The 22,041-nt window shown below is 40.9% G+C and overlaps 1 protein-coding gene across 1 annotated transcript in view; it reads right to left on the reverse strand.

The window, feature by feature from the left end:
• Window positions 1–389: 389 nt before the first annotated feature.
• Window positions 390–22,041, reverse strand: part of sorcs3b (sortilin related VPS10 domain containing receptor 3b) — a gene marked incomplete at its 5' end in the record, with an annotated part of 53,052 nt that continues 31,400 nt past the window's right edge. Inside the window, 19 exons of the mRNA XM_084076101.1 lie at window positions 390–491; window positions 4,065–4,225; window positions 4,962–5,067; window positions 10,173–10,272; window positions 10,409–10,543; window positions 11,549–11,661; window positions 12,610–12,733; window positions 13,049–13,182; window positions 13,873–14,059; window positions 14,609–14,780; window positions 15,103–15,216; window positions 15,612–15,745; window positions 15,883–16,000; window positions 16,294–16,401; window positions 19,085–19,176; window positions 19,280–19,356; window positions 19,755–19,857; window positions 20,801–20,947; window positions 21,251–21,430. Of these exons, the coding sequence (XP_083932227.1) occupies window positions 427–491; window positions 4,065–4,225; window positions 4,962–5,067; window positions 10,173–10,272; window positions 10,409–10,543; window positions 11,549–11,661; window positions 12,610–12,733; window positions 13,049–13,182; window positions 13,873–14,059; window positions 14,609–14,780; window positions 15,103–15,216; window positions 15,612–15,745; window positions 15,883–16,000; window positions 16,294–16,401; window positions 19,085–19,176; window positions 19,280–19,356; window positions 19,755–19,857; window positions 20,801–20,947; window positions 21,251–21,430 (2,370 nt within the window). The 3' untranslated portion in view covers window positions 390–426. The remainder of the gene's footprint in view (window positions 492–4,064; window positions 4,226–4,961; window positions 5,068–10,172; window positions 10,273–10,408; window positions 10,544–11,548; window positions 11,662–12,609; window positions 12,734–13,048; window positions 13,183–13,872; window positions 14,060–14,608; window positions 14,781–15,102; window positions 15,217–15,611; window positions 15,746–15,882; window positions 16,001–16,293; window positions 16,402–19,084; window positions 19,177–19,279; window positions 19,357–19,754; window positions 19,858–20,800; window positions 20,948–21,250; window positions 21,431–22,041) is intronic.

The following is a 22,041-nucleotide window of genomic DNA, read 5'->3' on the forward strand; positions in this document are numbered from 1 at the left end:
TTTATCTCTGACAGGGGGATTTTTACGCCCAGAGTTAAATGAACACTCACAATTTCACTGTGTATGCCTTAAAAGTTTTGCCTAATACATGTATACATTTCACAACAGCATCTGAGAAACATTCTTATTTGAATGCATTGTTCCATCGCCATGCTATCTCTAACACATCTCCATCAACTGTGCATCCAAGCACCCACAGGTATCACGTTTCCTGATTATGGATGTATTCTGTATATTTACATGTTTTTTTTACAAATCATTTTAAAATACACAAAGTCTATCATAGGTGAGTAAATGAAAAACATGACTTTGAATGGTATAGCAGCTATCAGCGTTAATTAAACAATGCCAGCAAAGCAAACCATTTTGAGCACAATTTGAACACCATAGTCTGTACTTACTGTCCTCTGCAACACAGTGCATGTCTCAGACATTAGTACAGTTGGGAAACTCCCTTGTAATCACTCTCTCCATACTTCTTCCAATTCCTCCTGCAGGGTAATGCAAACACATAATGCGATAAACTAAATAAAGTCATCTCCTTTGAATTAGCATAATCATCACTGTCAGGTGGAAACCTCCTATCTCCATATTTTCCCCCCATAAATCGATGCTATTAGTCACCCGTTACATCTGTCTGCCGGTTTGACTAATGAAAATCATTAACAAGAGCGTGTGTCGAAATCTCCTAATTAACTGGATCCATTGGAACACAGTTTCTTTTCTCCTTCTTTTTTAATTTCCTGAAAAGTAATCGTTTTGGACATACCAGGTTTCCACCCCGACAGTGACAATATATATTACACACCGAAAATCTGTTCATTTTTGTGTACTACTTCTGCTGCACAGTTGAAATCCTTAGTGTTAATTTATCCATTCGTACCTCTGCAACCAAATGGACCCTTATGGATCCATTTGGTTACGCTTGTACACTCTCACAGTCACAGTTAAATGAACTCTGAAGATTTCCACTGTGCACGGCTACAGCTCTGCCCTGTGTGAATAAACAAGTTTTGAAGGCAAACCCAAAAGCAGTTTATTTGTTTCAGATCAGCAAGGTCGGGATAAGGTGGGCAAGGCTGGGAAATGAAGAATGGCCAAAGTGCTGAGTGACCAGAAAAAAGGCCGGCGGGCCACACGTCTATGTCAGGAACACTGCAATGCTACTTTTTGTCAAACACAGTCCACCTGCAGGGCCTAAAACATCGCCTCTAGAACAATGGTTCTCAACCTGTGGGCCGGGGACCAAGTGGTGGGCCGCGAGGGTATTGCGAGCGGGCGCCCAAATAATTGGCCAAACACAAAAAAATGTAATGATAATATAGCATTAATATAATGTAAAAATATAAAAGACTTTTCAATGTGATACCTGTGATAACCTGTATACTTCAGATCCATCTAAAAATAATAATAATATTGTGGAATATCTTCCTTAATATAATTCAAAAAGTTCAACTTTAATTTATTCTAGATTCATTTGCGCATAAAGTTAAATATTTCAAACTTTTTTTTGTTTTAATCTTGACGATTATGGCATACAGCTCATATTATATTGAGTTATATATTACAGAAGAAAATGAACTTTTCCACAATATTCTTATTTATTTATTTTGATGTATGTCAGTTCCATTGATCCAAGCCGGAACCACATGATGGGTGGGCCGCAAACACTTTTGAGATTTTCAAGTGGGCCCTGTGTTAGGTGCTTGCAGTTGCTTCACAACTCACAATCATAGAGTTATAATATATCTACTTCCCCGCCCCCAGCTATTCATCTCAATGAAAGTTGCTCACTGGCGCTTGAAGCACCCGGAAGAACGCTCTACTTCCGCATTTGGGCACCAAATCCCCTGCACCAAGTCCCTGTCCATCATTTAGCTGGGGACCCCCTGGAACCCTCTCAAGTACCCCTGGGGGTCCTCGGACCCCACTTTGAGAACCAATGGTTTAGAAAACCAACATGGGGAAACCAGGAACAGAACTCTATACAAGGAAACTTTAAATACCTGTGTACACTGGGAGAACAAACTAGGAACAGTACAACTGAGTTCACTGCCACGTACGATGACAAACTGGCAAAGAACTGAATACACAGCACAGTTTAATCCATTCAGACCGGGCATCTGTGTCATTTTCAGATTTCTTTGGCAATTCAAAACATAGCCACGCTATGAGCTTGTAATGTAGATCTGCACATTTTTGAAGAATCGTGAAAAATGTGTGTGAATCTTTGAATATATGTTTTGAAGCAGACATTTATTCTGGGGGTGTTTGGAACAACACATTTTGAGATGGGGGTCCACGGCCAAATACATTATTTTGAGGGTCCTTGACATGGAAAAGTTGGAGCACCAATGATATAGCAACATTTAGAAAACATTTTTAGATATGTATTTGGCCGTGGACCCCCATCTCAAAATGTTTTGTTCCAGGGACCCCCAGAAGCAAAGATTTTTGCATTACAAATGTTCGCTTTAAAGTATATATATATATATATTCAAAAATAGCAGCTATACAAGCTCATATGAGCTTGCATATCTGCTATTTTTGAATAGCCAAAGAAATCTAAAATGACACAGATGCGTTCCTGGATTGAATGGGTTAAATAGACACAAGGACTAACAGGACACAGATGAGGTGAAACAACTGACAATCAACACAGGGACAGGCTAGCTAGAACACTAACAGGGATAACTAAACACAGGTGAACACAATGGGTAATTGTGGTTAATGTCTTGTTGTGAGACCACAAGACAGGCAACAGCTACTATAGGAAAGACAGGAAACTCTAGGACACTTCTAAATAAAGGTAGGCACACAAATGTAAAGTAAAACCTTGACTAAAACTAAGAAACAAGGAAGACACAATACTTGACAGGGAGACGGGACATGACACGGATCGTGACAGTACCCTGATCCAGAAAAGGTTGAGAACCACTGCTCTAGAAAACAATGCCGCACATACACACACACACACACACACACACACACACACACACACACACACACACACACACACACACACACACACAAAACCTCGACTTTTCCACCTGACAGATTTTTGAGATGCCAGTGCAATATCTCGGTAGTGTGTGAGTGCAGCAGCTCTGTAGGCTTTTCTAAACACAAAAAAATAATTGCATTGATAACAAGGGGAAATGTAGCAACCTTGCTGTCCCCACCAACTTCAATTCAGATGTCACATCATTCCAACCACAACACAACTGAAATGATTCCATTATAATGTATAACTAACCTCATTAGCCTTCTGACACCAGAGCAAATGCAGATAAAACTGTAAGGTGTAAACCAAATGCCACACAACAACAGTGTTTATGGCAGTGTAAAATTAATGAGCATGTTTCCCCTCGGTATCAGAGCCCAGCAGTGTGACAGGCCTCCTTTACACCCGGCATTAACATATCAAGACTGCCCTGATTTGAAATAAATTCATTTACAGCCTGCGGTAGACATTTCGAGTAGCCTATGCATAGAATTGGATTACACTCTCCTTTGGAAAATGTAATATATTCTCTGCTAGCCTCGCACTGTTCATGGAAAATTATTCCCTTATATGTTTTAAACGTATATTCCTGGATGCGCGCTTTCTTTTTCTTCAACACCTGCCATAGCCAATTAGCATACTACAAGCATGTGCTATACTGTATTGTGGTGCTGTTATTTGGTAGCCAGTTGTGTAAAAGTCGCACATAGGCTGCATTACTGTTGATATTATGCAAGATATAGAAAAGGCTAAAGAAATAAAGAAGAAGAAGAAGAAGAAAGAAGAAATAAAAAATACAGCGGAGACCATAAAGCTCCATTGTTCGATATGTGGACCCCTCTGATAAACAGGGGAATTAAGATAACAAGCCATTGTGTTTCAAAACAAGGCAGCCCTCGTTCTCCCCTGTGGCACCTTCCCCTGGCTGAGGCCCCACAATGCCACATGTAAAGTTGCCTTCAATTGTCAAACTTGTAGGTCTCAAAATAGCTGCACTAAACAAGTCCTTGCAGACTATAAATCCTATAGTGTAGGATTTAACTGTGTGGAGATAACGTACCTCTGCTCCGGGCCTCCAGGTCTTTTTCCATGAGATCTTTTGGGGAGGGGAATTCACTGAGCTTCAGCTTGGACATGTTATCATTCTGTCCCACCGAGCCCATCATCTCTGGCTCCTTCTCATGGCTGTCCTCAGCCTGAACGTGGATCCAAGGGATTTTCCTAACACCAAGCAGAGAGCTAAATGCAACTGTAAGCTCTCACCAACATCACGGATTGTAAGATTTATTCCTCTCCTTTTTTCAGTCAACATCAAATATCTTCGGTGAAAATAGCCGATCTACAAGTTGTGAGCTTGTAGATCTGCTATTTTCACTGAATGTTTCCCCCAGAATAGGGTCACTAGGGTTCGCGTAAAAAATAAAAGCTAATTTAATAATATCACTCACTGCTAGTTTGTGCAGCAAGTGATTTTTTTCTTTTTTTTGTTAAAATAAGTGTTAAATAGCTCTATATTCAGATAGTAATCATTGCTAGAGTGTTTGTTCAGTAACAGGGGTCACGCTGTTTCTCCAGCTCTTCAATTAGAAGAAAATGCATTTCAGGTTGGGCTACCAATGTTAACCAATTAGGAGATCGAACTCATTACAGGATACAGACAGAAAGAAATGAGCAGACAAAATTGGAACTGGAACACTAAACATTGAAGCTGAAAAATGGGTACTCTCTTCTGATTGAATGAAATTGGAAACCCACCTGAAAATATATTTTCTGTTTTGTAAAGAGCTGGAGAGACGAGGAGACCCCTGTTACTGAACAAACACTCTACACAGTATAGCAACGATTACTATCAAAAGATAAAGATGAATACATTTTAACCCCCAAAAAATACACTTACAGTACACTTACTTTAACTTAAGCGAATAATATACCTTTTGCTTGATCTCAGTGAACATACCTTTTGAATTTGTAGATGAAGAATGCAGCCAAACCAACAAACACCACAGAAAGGAGCATCAGCATGGCTGAGCCACTATGGATGGGGTTCGAAGCCACCAGTGGTGCTACAGAATCACAGAGACAAGCGTTCCTCATGAGCAACAGTACCATAACAGTTTTAACAGTATACACGGCTGACACAACATGCACTGATCGGACTCCTTGTTATTCTACTAACAACGTTGCAATTCTTCAAAACTTGGGAGATGCGAGCACTTTCTTTCTCCACATTATGTAGCTCTTGCATTTTGATCAAATTCGATATTGACATAATAAAATATTGCTATATGTTTTGACTGAATATATTTACACCCTCGAAAAGGAATAGATTTTCCACATTTGTTTAAAAAGGCTTATGAAACAGGTGAGTAAGAAATAAACCGTTATGGAACAAAGAAAAGGCTCTGCACTGTCTCGAGCTTACAACCAGCACTTCATTAAACAGACAACGTTCCTCGGAATTCCTTCGTGGATTGTGATGTCTGCTTAATAAAATCCTGCGGGTATGTACTCATGAAACATCTTAAGGCTAAAAGTAGCCCCTAAGTGGCCGATTTAGGAGTACATCTTTAAAATAATGGGCATGTCATTCTTAATGTTATGGCCCCTGCTTGTAAGCTTGAAACAGTGTGTAGAATGCTCTTCTTTGTTACTTAAAATATATTTACACTTAAAGTTTGGTAATGTGGCTATGATTATCGTAGTTCATCATTCATTATTCCACTCCTCTAGACCAGTCAAATGAGTTCAGAGAATTGGATCAGATTACCGTATATCTAAAGTATTCTTCTACATGACACTATAAACCCCTAGTTAAGAGTTTTCTCTTAAAAAAACTGTTCACAAAGCAGCTGAGATCAAATGAGGATAAATCTTACATTCAATTCAATCTTTATTTCAGACTCAAGGTCCATATCACATACCAAATGACAAAATACACAAAGAATAATTAAAAGCCAGTCCACTTATTATGCTCACAGTCTGTAGAGGCTGTTGCGCCAATGTCTCCACATCATGAAAGAGAACCGATTAGAACTCTTCACAGGGTTGATTAAAATTGCAATAACCCAGATCCCCTTCAGATGTACTTTAAACCCTTCCAAAAGGATCTATATTGAATAATATATAACAAGGCCGGTGTATGTGTAGCAGAGTGACAGAATGTGCACCTGGCCATCTGCCTGTACGCACACCAGACACAGACACACAGAGAGAGAGACACACACACACACACACACACACACACACACACACACACACACACACACACACACACACACACACACACACACACACACACACACACACACACACACACACACACACACACACACACACACACACACACACACACACACACACACACACACACACACCATGCACCTACTGTATGGCGCTCATGCATGTTTACAGGAGAGAGACGCCGTTGAGTTAAAACCACCCCTGCTTAACACTAACATACTAAATGTGACATACGGAGAGAGAGAGAGAGAGAGAGAGGCATGCTGACGACATGACATTGATGAGCAGGACTTTTCTCCAAAAGTGTAACTATTTTCAGCTTGAGATGCCCAGGGCGCTCTAGTACCAACAAATGCTGTATTCTAAGAGCACTGAAACGCGATACACAACCCCTAAAGCCTAGTTCATGCAAATGCAACCGTTCACTGCCAATCACGTAAATCGACATAAAAAAATAATAATAACAAATATATATTTTCATTTATTTCGTTTTTCACACAGAACCAGGAGATAATGCGATCCAAAGATTTACTGCTCCATTCACTTCCTGGTTAAAGTATTTGGGAAATATTCTGTATCTCGGCTCCTGTGTTTTACTATTTTTGGCGAAACGTGCTATTTTCAACGGTGTATAACAAGCGAACGGGAGGTCGCGATGACATTATTATTTTTTACACGGTAGCACAGTGAAACCCTCCGTGATTAGCAACCATCAGGGGATCCATCATACTGGAGATAAATATTCTGTGACTACTTAAAAAGGTTTGAAAAATCGAGAAAAAAAAACTTGACAGAAGCTAAAAAAAAGGATGCATAGTACCTGGCAGTGAATGTGTTAAAACCTTGAAACATGAGTTTTCATTGCGATACCAATAAATAAGAACTTAAAGTATACTACGTTAGTTCCACTGATCCAAGCCTGTTTATTTAACTGTTACAGTATGTTCCCATATCACGCAGGGATGCCTTTCAGAAGTCAGATCGCTGATGTCCCAAATGGCATCACAACACAATACATGTAGAGCTTAGGAAAACAATACAACAGCACAAAACACATTGATATCTTATAGGGAAATACTGTTAGATGTTTCATGCAAACATTATTGTTTTTGATCCGTTTTTGTTCCCATACCCGGGAGGGACGGTTTTGATCCGTTTTTGTTCCCATACCCGGGAGGGACGGGTCCATCTGCTGTTTATATCTCATAGCCCGGAGGGACTGTGCTGGAATTGCTCGTTGGTTGTCTACATTCTACAATATACAGTGATATAAATAAAGCAGAATATCTACCATATATCCAAATATATCCAGGAAGAAAGACTGGAGTTTTGCTTATCAAATAAGTAGGTTGATGTGACATGAGCCGTTGCTGTGGAAACGGCAATCGGTCTCAGCTCGTTGCTTTGATGTGGTCTGTCCAATTTTATAATGTTGCAAACCAGTTTGGGGTATTGTGATGCAAGTGGTGGCGTTTCAACTCGGCTCGTCGCAAATCTGTGGTCTGAACGAGGCCCCAGAATCTTATCATCTCTCTCCATCTTTCTGATTTCAACTGAGTTGAATGTTCATGGACATTACTGTAGACTATTTGTACATCATCTCTTCCAGTATTTATGTTAGTCAGTATCTGTTGATTTGTGTAAGGGGACCAGTGTGGAAATAAGTCAATGACTTTTCTGTGTTTTATTATCCTTGATTGTCTTTTTAACCTTCTGCATGTTGGCTTAAAGCAATTAAACAAATCAAATCAAATAGGCAAGCTGCTTAGAAAGTGTAGTGAGCTAAGCTACCAGTTACTCTACATTAAATAAGTAACCCCTGGGAGATGGATTGCTAAGTGGAGCGCAACACCTACCATCAGCTCCCAGTACTTACCGCATGACTACTGAAGTGTAGTGAAGAGAAATAAACCAAGCTGAGCTACAGCAACATGGCAAAAGTAGTTTACTAGTTAACTTCATTCCAAGTCAGTGCTATCGCAGAGATTCATGAAACTGTCAGTCAAACAGATAGGCAGGGAAAACTTTTAGTTCAATTGTTTATTAAACAATAAGCTGAGCTCTCACTGCTCCAGAACCAATTTGGCAACGAAAACAAACAAAAAAGTCAAGAGTGTGTATATATGTTCATCTATGTTTGTGTGTGCACACATGCGTTCGTGCATACTACGTACAGTGCGTGCGTGCATACTGTACGTGCGTGTGTGTGTGTGTACGTTGGCACCTGTGTTTGCATGGGTATGCTAAATTTAGACTTAACTCAGAACTCAATAACTCAACTCAAACCACAATAGCAAAAGAATAAAGCCCTGCTCCATGTGTGTGCATGTGCATGTGCATGTGCATGTGCATGTGCATGTGCATGTGCATGTGCATGTGCATGTGTGAAAGAGAGAGAGAGAGAGAGAGAGAGAGAGAGAGAGAGAGAGAGAGAGAGAGAGAGAGAGATCTACAGTATCTCTCAATTGGAAGCAACCAAGTTTCTCCTACTGCATATCGATGTTTCCTCCTCACTAGAGGATGAAGCGGCAAGGTTGGACCCTGATCATTCTCACTAGAGGTGTTTGTTCAAAGGACACAAGAGAAGCTTTTCTAAATTTGCATCGGGATTTGGTCCGAAAATGTCGTTCACAAGATGTTTTCCCCTGCAGAAGACAAGTCACAGACATCAGCCCGAGCTTTAGCATGTGATGTCACTACCACATTTCCAGGTCGGGATACCAATTTTGTCCAATCAGGAGTACTCATACAGGATAAAGGCTAAAAAAGAAATTGTAAGTAATTAATAATAAATAAATAAAATTAACAGACAAAATTGTTATTATTATAAAATTGAAGCTAACAAATTATCTTTGTGGGGCTCTCTCTCTCTTTATTTCCTTTATTAAAATTGGCTTAAGGGAGTACCTCTGACCCTAACCCTAACCCTTATAAAGGATGTGAGGGCCGCATAGCAGCCCGAACCTCTAGTTTCAAAAACACGTACAGTAGGAGCTGGTTTTACAGATACAATGTTTTATGAATTACTCTTACACCTAAAATGTATGACTCTTAAACTCAGGACTGACACACCCATTTAAAAAAAATCTCTTGCCAGGTAGGACTAATACAGCTACTTTTAGCCTTAATGTTTGTGAATACAGCCCCAGGAAAATACAACATTTAAGCTATATCATGATATCACGATAACCGAAATCCCAGACAATATCCAGCCTCTCCCTAGCATGTTAAACACACGCCTTTTATGCTTAGTCAGGGCTTTTTAAGTGCTGAGTTGCATTATTCAATATGTTGCTCCTCACCAACCATGTTTCTCGCCTTTACAAGGAAGCCTATAGTCAACGCTATGACCTTTACAGATCCTTTTAAAGGCACCCAGACCTTTGTATGCAGACACAAATGAAGACAGATCAGTCAGAGGATGAAAAGGGTAAGGCCATGCTGGCTTGATCGACACGTTTTTGCGATATGTTAATATCACACTGACCCTGCCGATTTTCCTTGGTGCATACCAAATGCCTACTTTGTCAATCATCTTATCGATCGAATTATTTCAAAGACACCTTTATGCCTCACAGCCTAGGCGTACCAGTTACAAAACCGATGTACTGGGGAAGATATTCAAATGTTGAGGCATACACTATGATTAAAATCAGCACTAGGTAATGCGCTTATCTATCTCATGCATTATTATTTCACTGCATGTGCAGGCGAGAACGTCAGATCATAACGGATGCCTGCGTTATCTTATGCACCTCGAACAAGATAAAGCAAAAAAAAAAAAACAATAGCTGTGAGGAACTACGCTGAAATAAATTAATCCATAAATCTCATATGTAAGACTTTGTTAGTAGCTGTTTGATACAAGATTCATAATGGAGCAGCTAAAGTTATCCAAGAGAGAATGGCGAGTAATATGGTGACTTACCCAAAGTCTGCTGTGTGATATACACGATAATGCGAATGTCAGCTTTCAAATCAAACTGGATCAAGCCTTGGTTCAGCGCATTGACAAAGATATCAGATATCTGTTGAAAAAAATTAACATGTCATATTGAGTCAAACAATGACAGCACTTGCTTTGTGAAATATTCTGAAGCAACCTTCCAGCACACAATTCATGCATTCTTTAAGCACTGAGTACCATAGTTCTGTGACTCTTACCCTCTCCAGATCCTCCTCGCTCCTCTTCTCGTGTTCAGATGATGGGTGTGTGTCGGGCAAAATGAAGAGCTCAGCAACGGTAGGGAGACCAGGGTACAATGACACAAGCAGCTGCTCCTCTGGAAAGCCAGACACCTGCAACAACACATTATAGGAACAACAGGCCTGTATTTAATCAAGTATGGGCGATTATTAATAAACTATTCAGGAGCAGATTAATCTCAAACACATTTGTCCCAAAAAAGTATTGCGTAAGGAAGTTTAGGGGCAGAAAATTCAAATTATGCGGCAACAGCATGGAAAGGCAGGTTTATATATAATACTGCTTGAGGTGAAATAATTAATAATATTATCGATCTCTCGATCGTCAGACAATTTATCAAATTCACCAATGTGAATGCTTGTCTTTGTTGCATATTATACAATTAAACGTTTTGTGGATATATAAGCAATTTCAAGATGTCCGTTTGGGTTCAGACAACTTCTGAGCATATTGACCTTTATTACCTTATTTTACCATCATTTTATTAGTCGCATAGATTAATCAATAATCAGAAAATGTATCAACAGATGAATCGATAAAGAACAATAAGTTGCAGTCCCAACATGTTTACTTATTATCTTCATTAGGGCAGATAAAAAAATAATAATAATCGTTTCTTTTGCATTTAAACTTTGTGGAACACAGCATTCTGTATTGTGCTCACACACATGAGAGAACCACGGTATAAAATAGTAATAGACAAGAGGGAGGCTGACACACGGTGCTGACTGTTAACCCATTAAGACCAGGAACGCATACTGTATATGTGTTTTGAACTTTGAACTTTGAATATATATTTTTGAACTTTGAACTTTGAATATATATTTTTAAAAGCGAAAATTTGTCAAATCTTTGCTTTTGGAGGTCCCTGGAACAAAATATTTTACAAATGTTCGCTTTAAAAGATTTCCACACATTTTCATGATTTTGTTTTTTTTTGCAGATCTACAAGCTCATAGCGCGGCACCGAATGCCACGCTATGGGCTTGTATGTCTGCTATTTTTGAATAGACAAAGAAATCTGAATCTGAATCTGAGATCCGTTCCCGGTCTTAATGGGTTAAGAGCAGTCCCAGAGCGAGGTATACTGACTGTACCTGTGACAGAGCTGTTCGCACCACACGTCCCACGTCATCCCTCCACTCTGGAATGTCAGGGTTATGCTCGTCAAGGGCTGGAGAAAATGACAACAGCAGCGACCTGAAGAATTCTAGGGAGAAGATAAAAGTGATGCCCCTTAGAAATGTCTCTTACATACATATGTGTGTGTATACATATATATACACACACACATATACATATATATATATATATATATATATATATATATATATATATATATATATATATATATATATATATATATATATATATATATATACACACATACACACTTGAGTAAAAGTACAAAAGTATTGGAATCAAAATGTACTTAAAGTACCAAAGTTACTCATTATGTAGAATGTCCCATTTCACAAAGTTTTCAAATGTATAAAATGTATACAAATCTTTTGAAAATAGCAGATCTACAAGCTCACAATGCGTCACATTGCGACCCATTGTGAGCTTATAGATCGGCTATTTTCAAATGGCCGAAATGTATATAGGGCTCTACAAAGGAACTAGTAACTTAAGTTTTCAAATAATTGTAGTGGAGTAAAAGTACAATATTTGCCTCTGAGATGTAGTGGAGTAAAAGCACAGAAAATTGGAAATACTCCAGTAAAGAAAAAATACATCAAAATTGTACTTAAGTACAGTACTTGAGTACATGTACTTAGTTACTTTACACCGCTGCATATATATATATATATATATATATATATATATATATATATATATATATATATATATATATATATATATATATATATATATATATATATATATAGCTTTGATTAATATGTAGATTAAAGGGTTTCCTCTGTGTATGATAATGCATACAGACTTGAAAATTAATTGCCCCTCAAGATAATCATGTTCACATACCATGATGTATTTGCTCATTAGATAAGTCCACAGTTGACATTAACATGGCAGCATTTGCAATAGGGACCAGGAGGTACTGTATCGTACATTCCCCCGATATTTGATCTATATTCATTTTGCATGCATGGTACCAATTAAAGGCCCTTTGAAAACTGATTTCCCCACTCACCTTTAATGCTTATGACTTTAGTATCCTGTATTATGGTGCTTCCAGAAGCAACTTGTACTGTGACCTTGTTTGTTCCCTCCTTTTGAAACTTGTAAGAGATGCTTCCCTCCAAGGTTATGATGGGCTGTTTTTCAAAAGAGAAAAACATTGAGAGTAGAGTGGAGAAGCATGTGTTCTTTCACAAATAAATAGAGTACCTGAGTGGCCATGGAAATGCTGTATAGTGGAAGGTGTTATTGTGGCAAACGCATGTAATCACAACACAGAAAACTGTGGGCGACATTTTCTATAGAAAACTGCAGGCGATCAACATTTTTTCAGACCGCACACCACAAGGGCACGATGGGGAGAGAAATGCAAAGGAGTTGCAGTAAAGATAATAATACAAAAAAAGTTAGTGTGGAACATAGAGTAGGAGGAGGAGGTGGATGCATCTCACCTCGGAGCTGTTTTCAAACCACCAGAAAAAGGTCAGTGTTCTGGAGTGACCGGGCCAAACCACTGCAGTGAGATTAGCTTCCTTCCCCCTGGTGACTACAATAGGAGCGGAGAGATACACACGCTCCACTGGACCTAAGGCAAGAAAGGCAGCGCGCACACACACACACGCACACGCACACGCACACGCACACACACACACACACACACATACGCACGCACGCACGTGCACACACACACACACACACACACACACACACACACACACACACACACACACACACACACACACACACACACACACACACACAAACAGGGGAGAATCACATTAACCACAAAAAGACACACAGATCGCCTAAGAGACAGATATGAGCCTCACAAGGTCTTTCAGCTGCCTGCTGCATAATACTGTACGGCACAAATTATGTGTGTGGTTTGGCATTTTACTAAAATCCAATGACAGCATGGCAACAGTTCAAAAGCAATAATGGCGTGATTAAATAGGATGGACTTAATTCTACCAAAGGAGACGTTCACTATCTTTGATTTTCCAAGATTCTTTTATGTCGCTTACGTTATGAGTCTTGAATTATGTGTTCCTCGAGATCCCAGAAAATGCAATTGCGTGACACCACGGCATCGCGTCGCCAGAGGTGATTGAAATGCATTTTTATGAGCAGTAATATTCTTGTATCTATATTAAACATCTACACCTATGAAAAATATGTTTCATACAGGTGAGAGCATGGTTGCCCATAAAGGAGAGGCATTTCCATCTACATGCACTGTACGAGGAATGAGTAATGAGGCTTCTCGTTCACATACTGGTAATATGTAAAAACATTGAGCTGCTGTCAGATCCCTGGCTGTTTTCAGCAAGAGCCGTCACTCTGTAAATCCCTGTGGTTCTGTAGACATGTTGGATTCCGTGATCCGCCCGGCTCAGATTAGAGTATGTGATCTTGATGCCGTCTCCAAAGTCTAGTTGGATATTGGTCCTTGTTGAGTCTCCCTGCGGACAGGGAGAGAACGCATGGCATCTGTCAGGACGGCTTAAGCTGGGACACTGATCTTGGACCAAGTGGGAGGAAGAGCAATCTGCTCAAGAAAAAGTGCTCGGGATAGATAAAGGAGAATAAATGGCCAGCCACACCAAGTATGATAACTCCAACTACAACAATAATTATGTGAACAGAAGAGTTACTGTACAGTTAGAATTTTCTTTTAAAACCATATAAATTATGTATAGTTAAAGTTATCATGCTTGGTGTGGCCAACATCACTCCACAAGCACTTGAAAGGAGGGAAAAACTAAAAGGAACTTCATAGAGAGAAGAGGGGAAGGGAAAATACAATGCAGAGCTAGAGAGGAAAAAGGCAAGAAAGGCTGTCAGTCACGTAACTGCGCCTTTGTGTCCCTGCTTCAAATTCTGGGGACATCTTGTCATCTGTTATGCCACAAGAACAAGTTACGCCTGAACAATAACGCATACCGTATCACCTTTATGAAATAATATGAATAATAATGGCCATAATGAAGCCACATTGTTGTATGACTCACATCGTCCAGATAGACCAGGAATGTGACATTGCTCTCAACCAAGGCACTGAGCTCTCCATGACCCGTTGACAAGCGTAGGCCTCGGGGCGGTCTGGGGCGACAAGCCTGTCTCCTGGGGGAGTACACATTCTTCCCTCCCTCTTTGCAGTTGTTGGACAATACCTTCCGATACCTACACCACCCATAACGACAGTGTGAGCCTCACTGTTCCAAAACCTCAGAGGCCAAATGTGAAATACTGATGATGTATGACTTTATTCATGTGCCTTAGATTATAACATCTACAGTCATCTTATTGCATGAAAATTAATTTACCTGTGCCTGCCTCTCTGGGAACTGGGACAACATTGTATCGGGATGTGTGTTCACACAGTAAAAGATCATACAAATGGAACCAAATGGACTATAGGGCCATTTTGGTTCCATTTGAAGACTCTTTGGAGTTAAATGATCACTGAGGATTTTACTGTGCAGTTGATTTGGGTTCCACTTACCCGGTGCTGTTGAGGAAGCTTTGACTGGTGCTGCAGCTTTTAGCAGCTGCATCTGGGTTAAACCAAAAAGCAGAGGCGCACTTTGTATCCGCCTGACGCTCGTACCCATAATCACTGCCGATACAAGGGAGCGCATAAAATGATATCACAGGTGCTTTGAATCTCAGTGTCAGCAGTTTTTTTAAGTCAGGAAAAATGGTTCATCAGACACAAACTTTTTTAAGATAGTGGCACAAGCAAGACGCATGTGACAAGCAGGATCAAAGATCATCTGAGACAATTGGATAAAAGGCATTTAAAATGAATTAACCAAATCATTAGTATTCATTGCATTCTAACATGAAAATTTGCGTTGTGGAAACTTGCATCTAGAATTTTCCAAATATAATTAAGTGAATACATGCACATTTTCAACACAGTAAACATAATAGCTATGAATATGGGCAACATAAGGTTGGTAGAAATCTGAGACATTACTTGGTATGAAAGCAATGGGAAGGTGCCATTACCATTCAAAATCATAAGATCTGCAGAGGCAGGGCTCTGAAGAATATATCCGTGAGTAGTCCTGGGTTAGCATACAACGGTTGCCTGGTCTGCGCTTCATATAGATCTGCTTCTCACCCATAACACATGGCTCGCCCTTGAAAGGAACCCAACAGGAAAGGAGGATAGAAGAGACAAACATAAAGGAACAAAAGAAAGACAGAAAGAATAAGTTGCTGTGCACACAAGCATTCATGGTAACAATAAATCAATAGGGCTCAACATGTCTGCTACCTTGTTGTGTAAGTGCCATGTCTGGTAATCTCCGTCCATGCATCTTCTACTGAAGATGCCCTTGTAGTCTATCTTGATGAGCTGCCACTCTGACCGATGGCTGAAGTGTCCAAAAAAACTGGAGGAGAGATCATACAAAATGCAAGATTTATGAGAAATAATCTAGGGATATGGTGCATTAAGCTGTAACTGACAGTGTAAGAGTAGTCCCCGTAACTCAGAATGTTTTCTTCATGTTTACAAAAGCATTAGCCTGACGGGGAATTTGAGCTGATCTCATTCATATGGGACCAAACAGAGCCAGAAAGGAAACAAACATTTGTTTTGTTAAGGAACAATACACCTCCCTTCTCTGGCTTTATGTTTGTGTTTGTCTGCTCCTCCCGGACTGTGTGCTCCTTCTGTACTTACGTGATAATGTGGTTCTCTGTCTCCGGCTCCATTAAAACCCCGTCCACATACAAAGGGGCCAGGGAGAAACTGTGGCGGTCCCACTTCTTACCCTCATCTAGACTGATCCTGTACCACATCAACAGACAAACAGCCGTCAATGCTTATGAAAGAGCATGGAGGGCTTCATTAATTAGTTCAAGATCAGCGTGCGTGCGTGCGTGCGTGCGTGCGTGTGTGTGGAAGAGGCATTCCTTACCGAGGTGCGGTGCTTAAGTACCAACGTCTAAAGGATGCTATTACAAAGCTTGGTTACAAATGAAACTGCTTGTGTTCATATCTGGAAGCCTCAGTAATGTCCATAAATCAGTCGTGAGAGGCCTGCAGATTGCAGGAATGCCCATGCCAAGAGCTAAGGCGTTGGCTAAATTCTGTTCAGTGTCTGTGATAATTGGCGATGCTTCCTGTACCCGTGATCTGTATCCTGAAACACTTGTTGTTGAGTTTCCCAAGCCTGTGCATCTACTATTGTTTGTGTTCAAGAATTTCTTGTTAAATGTGAACGCAAATAAAGGTGTTAAATGTGTGTGTGTGTGTGTGTGTGTGTGTGTGTGTGTGTGTGTGTGTGTGTGTGTGTGTGTCGGTAGATACTGTAGGTAGGTAGATATCCCTTGTAAAATATGGCTTAAGTGTTACTAGCTAATGAGCATCCTTAACCACTTGTACCAACATCCTTATTCTGGAGAGAATGTTCTGCGAAAATAGCAGCTTTACAATCTTGATCGGCAATCTTTTGGCAAAATATGTAGTGTAGAGTGAAAACAGGAGGGGATCTAGTATAGAGCCCTTGGGAATTCGGTCACCAAGTTTAGGTTTAAAGCTAAACAATGTAACATTTGTGTGAATACAACGCACAACACACATGACCAATTGCCCAATCTGTATGGTAGAGTATGTTAATACAACTAGACCATACCCGTAGGGGAATATGAACACCCAACGTGTGCAGTTTGGCTTATGCGCTGAGAACAGACAGTAACAGGGATCGAAAGTGAGTTTGTACTGTGTAGTGGAGTGGTTCGCAAACGTTTTTATGTCAAGGACCCCCAAATTGACACTTGTTAGCCCGCGGACCCCCATTTGAAAAGATATGCCAGGGACCCCCAAAAGAGCGGTTTTTTTTTTACGGCTCTAGCAGTGAATCTCAACCATTTTAATTTCAAGGACCCCCAGTTTGACATGCATTAGGGCTATGGACCCCCATTTAATGGCATTTCTATGTCTTGGACCCCAAGTTATATAGTAAAGTCCACGGTACATGCTCCCGTCGCGAACACACACACACACACACACACACACACACACACACACACACACACACACACACACACACACACACACACACACAGAGATCGTCCAGCGCGTTTGTTTAGATCCAAGTGATTATCAATGATAGCGGCTACACCCGGCGCGCGGCTCTCTCCCTCCCTCGAGCCGTGTATGCGTTGACACGCATATAGGCCGCGGACCCGTCCACCCGTCCACCCCCCCCCGTCCACCCCCCACCACACACACACACACACACACACACACACACACACACACACACACACACACACACACACACACACACACACACACACACACACACAGAGACAGAGAGACATCTAAGAATGTTTTCTGTGTAAACGTGCGTAAATGATGTCACCGTGTTTCTGTTGAGCAGTTGATGTGCTGCGGTGAACGGAACGCACTCGCGGTCTCGCAGTCTGAATGGAATCATGTGTCTCGGTGTTGCCATGTTCGCTTATTGTAAGCGCTTTAGTGGCGATATTGGTGGTGTTGTGTTTTGGCGTTGGTTGTGAAAGTGCAGGTGGGTGTGGGGACCCGTTGTGAGCTTGTAGTTCGGCTGTTTTCCAATAGGCAAGGTATATGTGTGAAGGCGCTTCGTTTGGCCTTCTTTTGATAGACCTCGTTGCTTGTAGGGTTCGTTTGGTTTGGCCTTGTTTACTGCTTGTTTCTCTCGCGAAACCTGGCAACGACGCATGCGCAGTTTGATCAAGAGTCCCCCCAACCAACGACCAACGAAGACTCCGCCGTGAGGTTACTAGAATTATAGTAGGATACGACTAACACAACTGTGGTGGTTGCATTTGTTCACCTGCCCTTACTGAGTAGATCCTGTGGTCTGGTAGGAGCACTACTGGTTGACAAGTGGTACTGCCTGAAGGGCAGTGGTAAAAATATCAGTATTGCTTGACGGCCCCAGGTTCAAATCTCCGTTAGGAAGTGCAATGACAGAGTGCAGCTTTAAGTTAAGCAAAGACGGCAAAACAATAACATCGTTGAAAAGTTAAGTACCTTAATCAGACTCTTTTCATCACGAAACATTATTTACACTGGAGAATCCTGAGTGTCAATTTAACCACGAGAGTGTAAAAGTCTTTTGATAGTGATGTATTGTGTCTCATTCAACAGTACTCGCCGACCGTCTCTGCTTGCTCATTTGCATAAAAGCACTCAAAAATACCAAAACGCCAGAACAATCCAGAAACAGGCGCTTTTTCGCTGAAAGTGATTCAGTTTTGATGTGGCGAGAGGGGCCGTTGTGCTGATACGGTGTTCATGCAAACGTATTCCATCAGCATTTCAAAAAGTACTATAAAGAGTGAATGTATGCAGAAACAACTCACAAAACTAGTAAATGGGAGAGAAATATATTGTCTCCAGGCAATTTGCAACTACAACTTCACTGCGATGTTTTGCACACCTAATTATGGTATCAGCTACGGGGATGCGACAGTATACGTACCATAAGTGTCGTAGAGGTGCTGTTGCATGTAAGACCGCCAACAAAGCACCTCCGTTGTCAAGAAACCAAATGCTGTGCTCCTCCTCGAAAATCTACACAGACAAACACCCGAAAACATCAGACACATTTGCTGCACAGTGCGCATTCAATATGAATGCACGTCTGCTGTTAAATGTTAATGAAGCCAAGTCTCACCTGTCTCCAGCTATTCCCTGCGTCAGATGTTATAAACATCCCAAGGTTGGTGGAAGACAGTTCTCTTCCAACATTTCCTGGGTACGAAAATAAAACTTGTGTATTTTGTATATATATTTTTTTGGTGCATTGGCAATTATTCTTGAGATTTTGTCTAACTGAAAAGCAATAATACGCCAACAGTACCTTATGCACAGATTCACAATCATTACCCGAATGTGCGTGTCTCCTCTAGTGGATAACTTTGTGACTTTATGATCCCAATCATGTCACTCAAAATGTACCACATGTGTAGAGGTCAAATTCACTTTGTAACTTAGGTGAGTGTGTTTCAGTGTTTGCATCACTGCTATTGCCTGAGTAACCATGAAAGGTTCTGGAGATGCAAAGTCATCAAATTGATGTGCTTCATCACTGTCACTCATTAATTCTCCCAATTAGTATTATCTATACAAAGTCATTGTCCTCTCAGTACCTGTAGCCACAATGATCCCTGGTACAGAGTTTTTGCTGGAGATGCGTCCAGAGGTGTAGGGGTTCTCTGACATCTCCAGATGTAGATGTAGTGAACAAAATGGCTGTCAACACAATAGATTCCAATCAGGCACAAGTTGAAACAAAGTGAGTCAGACCGATCTTAACAGATGCAATTATAATTGGCTCTGCCTTCACACTCGTTTCCCGTTTGAGCGAAAACTGCCACCAATTTCAGAGACCATTTAGAAATCAAAGATGCTTTCCTCCCTCATCTCCTCTGCCAGCAAAATGAAAACGGCTGAGAGGACAAGGAGGGCATTTGAACTGCTTCATTCTAAAGCAAACAAGGCATGTAATTAAAATTCCCTGAAGATGCATTGATAAATCTTGGCAAAATTGATTCAAATCATTGTGACTCATCTCTTGGTATCAAGTACTTTGGAAAACATCAATAAGGAGCTTTCAAACTGCCAAGAGGGAGGTAGTGGACTACAGCATATTGGCCGTTTGTACTACCCTGACAAAACCTAGTAGCCTAATATTAACAGAGCCACATCAATTACTGCACATATTGCTGTATGCCAGCAGTTTCTTAAAGAACACACTGTGGATCAAGTAAACAGCCACGATACTGTATCTGACACATAACAACACAGGCCATTTACTGGAATTCTGCATAATCTAACATTCATTATGCAGGTGCCTTCAGTACTACAGATAATAAATTGAAATCGCAGAGGTTAATGGATTGTCTGATCCCCTGAAACTAAACGTGACAACGCTGCAGGCCGTACACTAACGCACCAACTCTCAAGTAAGACTCAAACAGCCTCGGGCATTTCCTCATGCAGCCGTTAATGAAAAGTAAAGAGGCAAAATGGATGCTAAAGCCAGCAGCACCTGGCCTTGTGCAAATGCGTTTCTCAATCAAGGAATCTCCAAAGCGCGGCCGATGGGACTGAATCATTTGATGAATGATATGTGTCAGAGGCTTCATTTCCCATGTACGAGAGCATTCATTCCAGCCCAATGACTCCGGCTCACCAGAACACAGTGAAGGCTATTTCCGGCCACATCAGTCGTGGGGGCTGGCAACAGGGCCCAGGTTTGTCCCTTGTTGTACGTGATAAACGTCTTGATTTGATGATCCACCAGTTTGTTGGCGAGATACATGCCATTTATCCCCTCAATCTGGAAACATAGGAGGATTAAACAGCAAATCAGAGCAGCACTGAAATTTTAAGCTTCAAGTGTTATACAGTATGTGATGTAAGGACCATTACAGGCCAACCGTTTATAATGAAAGCAGCGTTTTAGTCAGACGTCAAGTGTGCTTTGTGCCGTAATGGCTTGGCTCTTAAAGCGAGGTTCATTGTCTAAGTCCATAAGCCATCACATAGCTAAATCCTACGTAGTTAATTTAATTCTGTGTTAAAAAAAAAATCCTTTTCCGCTGAGTGAAATGAACCCTCATGATTTTTCAGTGTAAGGCACCTTATAAAAGTCGACCAGTAGGTTGCCCGCTGGTCCTCTGCTGGTTCTCAGATTCTCCAGCGAGAGGGTAAAGTAAACCCCAGGGGAGTCTGAGATATAAAGACTGTACGTGTTGTTCTGATTCCACTCCTGGACCGCCGCCAATACCTGCTTCTCATCAGTACTGATAATATGCATGTCCTGTTAGGGTGTACAAATAAAGAGAGAGACACAAAGACAAGAGAGAGAGAGAGAGAGAGAGAGAGAGAGAGAGAGAGAGAGAGAGAGAGAGAGAGAGAGAGAGAGAGAGAGAGTGGCAACAAGTACTGTATGAATAGCAACAACAGTGACATTTCTGTATAACAGAGCAGTGGCTTCACAAAGCAGGGCATGGGGGACCTCCCAAAGGTCATTGAGGAGGTTCCAGGGGGTCCCCAGCAAAACGAGGAACAGTATAAACACTTAAACCCATTTTCTATTTTCGGCTACAGGCTTTGTGACGCATTGTGAGTTTGTAGACATGCTATTTTCAAGTCTTCTGTTATGAGGGCCCTCGGACAAAATCCTTTCTTATGGGGATCCGCAGCAAAAAATACAAGGGGTCCTTGTTTTAGAACCACTCGGCCTACACACTAAAAATAATTTACCCTTACAGATCCATTTTTACATTCTCATTCTTCAGAAGGGGATCTCTGATGGTGATATAAAAAAAAAGAACCCACACACTGTCAGGAACTTGCAAACCCTTTTTGCTCTTTATTCGACGTTTCGGTCGTTAGACCTTCATCAGGACAGACAATTGTCTTGAGATT

The sequence above is a fragment of the Gymnoscopelus microlampas genome, assembly GCF_963454915.1.
Source record: "Gymnoscopelus microlampas genome assembly, chromosome: 13".
Classification (NCBI taxonomy): Eukaryota; Metazoa; Chordata; class Actinopteri; order Myctophiformes; family Myctophidae; genus Gymnoscopelus; species Gymnoscopelus microlampas.